Source organism: Chenopodium quinoa, unplaced genomic scaffold, assembly GCF_001683475.1.
Source record: "Chenopodium quinoa cultivar QQ74 unplaced genomic scaffold, ASM168347v1, whole genome shotgun sequence".
In the NCBI taxonomy this organism is placed as follows: Eukaryota; Viridiplantae; Streptophyta; class Magnoliopsida; order Caryophyllales; family Amaranthaceae; genus Chenopodium; species Chenopodium quinoa.
In genome coordinates, this window is record NW_018743955.1 from 2,242,277 (window position 1) to 2,247,090 (window position 4,814).

At 37.8% G+C, this 4,814-nt stretch overlaps 1 protein-coding gene across 1 annotated transcript; it reads right to left on the bottom strand.

Moving 5' to 3' along the window:
• Nucleotides 1-378: 378 nt before the first annotated feature.
• LOC110689111 lies at nt 379-1,414 on the bottom strand. Its single transcript, XM_021865840.1, has 2 exons — nt 1,235-1,414; nt 379-879 (listed from the first exon to the last, which is right to left on the bottom strand). Exons 1-2 carry the CDS (start codon nt 1,412-1,414, stop codon nt 379-381), a joined length of 681 nt encoding a protein of 226 aa, XP_021721532.1.
• Nucleotides 1,415-4,814: the final 3,400 nt, after the last annotated feature.

Genomic DNA, 4,814 nt, shown 5'->3' on the forward strand with positions numbered 1-4,814 from the left:
ATCTCAACTTTTGCTTGTTCGCTCAAAATAATGCCAACTATAAATTATTTTTAAATAATTTGAATTTGGGGGTCATTTGCTTTTATTGGTCCCATTGACTAGTAACTTGTTAAAGAGGTATGTAATTTTTTTTTTAATTTAACACGTGTCACCACATGAAAATGAAAACTAATAAAAAGCCCCACCCACGCAAATCCACCACCACCGTTCTAGCAGCCCCCATAACCATGATATGTGTCACGTCTTAAACTTTTGTGTCAAAAAAAAATGTGAAGCTGAATTTATGGAGGGAGAGAAAATATTTTTTGGAAAATGATATTTTTGAAAAGACTTCATCAATTAATGCGGGACATGGGTATAAATTTAATGAAATCAAGATTAGAGTATATTGCATTCTTTTGCGAGGGAATGTGCGACACAATTACCATCTCGCTTTACATGGGACCAACTAACCGAATTAAACTTCGTACACATGAAGAGAATATCTCCTAGAACAATATCAATATATGTTGTGTTCCTTGCTCCTGTTGACAATCGATCAATGACTAGCTTGCAGTCTGACTCTACAATGATATCCTTGAGCTTATATCTGCTTCCCAACACCAAAGCACGAAGTGTGGCCTTAGCCTTTGCAACCTCAGGTGGCCAGAATGCTCTGACTCTTCTAGAGGCTGCCCAAATTACCTGACCCTTATTGTCCCTAGCAACCATTCCCAGCCCAATCCAACCTTCGATCGCAAGAGAAGCATCGGTATTGATCTTGACAATTTCATTTGGAGGAGCACACCAGCGAGAAGGGCTACGGCTAGTATACATTCCAATAGTTTTGTATATTCTAGCAGCATATTTGTCAAAATCCTCAACCCACCTGAACACTCTCTGGGACAATATGGCATTTGGTGTTGTTTTATTCTCAAATACTTTTTGGTTCCTCTCACCCCAAATGCACCAGGCCAAGAACATACCACGTTGCTGCACTTTTTTTTTTATCAAGATCCTTCCAACTTACCACCAAGTCACAAATTGACACAACCCTGCCCTAATATGCCATTTGCTCACATTCACAGTCCACCCACAAATCCTTAAAATGAGCGCAAACAACAAAGGTGTGCTCGACAAATTCAACCTCATGCCCACACCAAGGACAAGATGCGTCCTCAACCAAATGTCTATGAAGTAACAGACTACGGGTAGGGAGTGTACCTGTACATAGGCGCCAGAAAAAGTGCTTCACCTTTGGTGTAACTGCAGCCTTCCAAATTTCCACCCAAGCTTGGTGGAAGTTATCAAGATCACACCCTTTACCTAGGAGATATGTGGTTTTTACAGTGTACTCCCCACCCTTCGAGAACACCCATGTTAATTTATCTTCCTGCCCAATTTCACAAAGAGGAATAGCTAAAATGTTGCGCATATTCCTCTCGTTGAAATGTTCATCAATTACCTCATAGCGCCTGTAGGGAATATTTCAAGCATTAACCCCTAGCTTGAACCCCACTGTGATCATACACTAAAGTACAGTGGCGTCCAAAGGGAAAGAAGATAGAGCAAAAGTGTCGCCAACAAGTTTTAGGAACTTGTAAACCGTTCACGAGGTGAAGGTTACACCCCTTAACGATCCAAGAGATCGTCAACTCCAACAGGTCTGGAACCAAGACTGGTAGTTCGGGGATGAAGGTACAAATCCAATCTAAAAGAGATTGAACCTACCCTAATAATAGGCCTCTACTTTATTCTGATCGTACTCATGTGCGCTTTCTGATTAACATGCAATCAATAGGATTACCCTAATTAAACCTGTTTACCTATGTTGGTTGAATATTAATGCACAAATAAATCTATTATTGGCGATCACTTGAATTATAATCAAATTAACCCTAAACAAGATTATTAATTATCTTATATAAGCGTGATTACAAGTACCAATTCCCTTTAAACATGCATAAAAGGTGTGATCAAGCAATAACAATAAATATCAAGCAACATAATAATAATCAAATTATAACAATAATAATAATTATAATAATAATAATTAAAAAAGTAATCATAATCATGTTAAAGCATAATAATAGTAAGATCCTAGGCATGATAATAACAAGATTAATAACAAACCCTAGCATGTCACTAAACATCAAAAATCAAATATATAGCCCTAACATGATACTAACATGAATATTAGGAAGAACATAAAAGACATCATACTTTTAATCATACTTGATATTAAAGTTACCCTAGACATGATACCAGGAATTTATTGTTGTCACCCTAAACATCAAATTAAGGAAAACATCCTAACATGATACTAGGAATCAAAATAACAATCTAAGCATGATTTCTATATCATAATATTAATTAAACCATTAAAGTACTTACTTGGATGCCTCGTACCTCTTTCTAATAACAAAATACACACGTTAGTAACTTCAAGGAAAATAATAAACAACAATTAAATTAAATAACTAAATAATTGAAAGAGAGATTTGGGACCAAACCCTCAGAAATTAAAACCTTTCATGTCTAGGGCGAAGGCAACTTCGAATATGGCTAGGTGTTTCTAAGTCTTGCGAATGCGAAATTTTTGTATTTGAGAGAAGGCTAGTTTAGAAAAGAGAGAGAGAGAGAGAGGATAATCAAGAGAATCTTGATGAGAGTTGGTGAATGAATCGAGAGAATTGGTGAATGAAAACGGAGTTTTTAGGAAGTTATTTATAAAGAAAATCAGCCAAAAAGATAAAAAATCAAAACAATGTTCTGACGCGTAAAACGAAATTAGCGCCAGACGCTAACGCTAGCGCCAGGCGCCAAGCTTAGCGTCAGGCGCTAATGCTGGCGTTTGACGCTGACTAAGAAATTGACGCGTTTTCTAAAACCAGATAGAAATTGTCATACAGGAGGATTAAAATCGTATTTTTCTCAAAAACATTCTTTTATTCTGATTAAAACTCTAAAAGTCAACAAAAATTAGTTTATCAATGCTAATTGAATTAGGAATGAAAAGAACCTTCTAGAAGAATCTAGAAGATTAAAACCATTTCTAATAGCATTAGGAATGATAAATCTATATTAGGCCCTCCTCTAGATCATTGGGCCGCATATAAGGCTCAAAACGGGCCCAGTTCAGTAAATTGGTCATAACTTCCTCAATATTCATCGGAATTGGGCTTATAATATATTGTTGGAAAGCTCTTTTCAAACCCTATCCAACTACACTACTATTGGACCCATATCATGGACCAACCGAAGTGGATTGCCTGTTTTCTTAAAATAGGTTTTCAAAAACAGAGAGAAGAGAAAAGAAATTAAAACTATCCGCAACACTAAACTTTCCACACTTTCACTTCATTCGATTATGATTCGACGTGAAAGGTACTCATCACTGGGTTTGGTTTTGGGGAGACACAAATGGGTGTCTACAACGTCACTCCTTCTTTTCCATATCAATGATATCATTCACCACCTGTAACTCAGGGACTGCAGGACTCGAAATAAAGCGTCCCTCTTGATCAGCGACCCAAGGGTCATGCCATAAATTTATCATTCGACCATCTCCCACTCTCCAAATAATTCCCTCCTTGATAATAGCTTTCGATGACCAAATGCTACACTAAGAGTAGCTACCCGCAAGACCAAGGGAAGAGTCAAGGAAATCAGAATTGGGGAAATATTTCGCTTTAAAGACCCGCCCTAATAATGAGTTTGGAGCTTGCACTAAACGCCATGCTTGTCTACCCAATAGAGCATCATTAAAGACACTTAAGTCTCTAAATCCCATACCACCCAAGCACTTTAAAGTGCACATAGCATCCCAGTTTTTCCAATGTGTTTTCCTCTTCCCATCCGACGAACCCCACCAAAACCTTGCCATGGCCGAGTGAATACTCTGAATAATTGAGCTTGGAATTTTGTATACTCCCATCAAATAATTCGGGATTGCCTGAACAACAGATTTTAGGAGAATTTCCTTCACAGCTCTCGTGAGGAGTTTTTCTTTCCACCCTTGAAGTTTTTTTTCAATTTTTGTCAACTAGAGCTCCAAATACAACTTTCTTCGATCTACCTACAATTGTAGGTATGCCAAGATATTTCTCATGTCTATCAACTTGTCTCATATTCAAAATACTCATCAAATCTCCCCTAATTTCACTGCTTACACCTCTACTGAAGGACACCTCTGATTTTTCATAGTTAATTTTTTGCCCGGATGCCTTTTCATACTGGTTAAGTATATCAACTACAATTTGACATTCCTGTCGAGAAGCCCTTGTAAAGAGTAAGCTATCATCTGCAAAGAGAAAGTGAGAGATCTCTGGCCCATTGCGACAAGCTTTAGCCCCGTGAAGTTTCCTCTCCCGAACTTTACTCGGCAAGAGAAAACATCTACCACTAAAATAAAAAGGTAAGGAGAAAGGGGATCTCCTTGTCGAAGCCCTCTAGTGGGATTCACCGAGCCACATACTCCTCCATTGATCACGAACGAGTAAGAAACAGACGAGATACAATCCATCAACAGATTCACCCATCTCCCATCAAAACCCATAGTGAGAAGCAGTCTTCGCAAAAAAACCCCATTCAACCCTATCATAAGCTTTGCTCATATCAAGTTTCATAGTAACAAGCTATTTGTAACGGGCAAATCTTTATCCGTTACAATTAAGATATTCGTAACGGGTAAAATAGTGTCCGTTACGAATACTTATTTATTCGTAACGGGCAAAATAAGGTCCGTTACGAATACATATGCATTCGTAACTGACAAAATAGTGTCCGTTATACTATATTACACGTAGATGACCAAACATGGCCCAACTAATGAG

Coding starts and splice junctions, on each gene's coding strand:
- LOC110689111 (XM_021865840.1), bottom strand. CDS start 1,414: ATGCGCAACATTTTAGCTATTCCTCTTTGTGAAATTGGGCAGGAAGAT. Junction 880..1,234: donor AGGCTGCAGTTACACCAAAG/GTGAAGCACTTT, acceptor ATATTGTCCCAG/AGAGTGTTCAGGTGGGTTGA.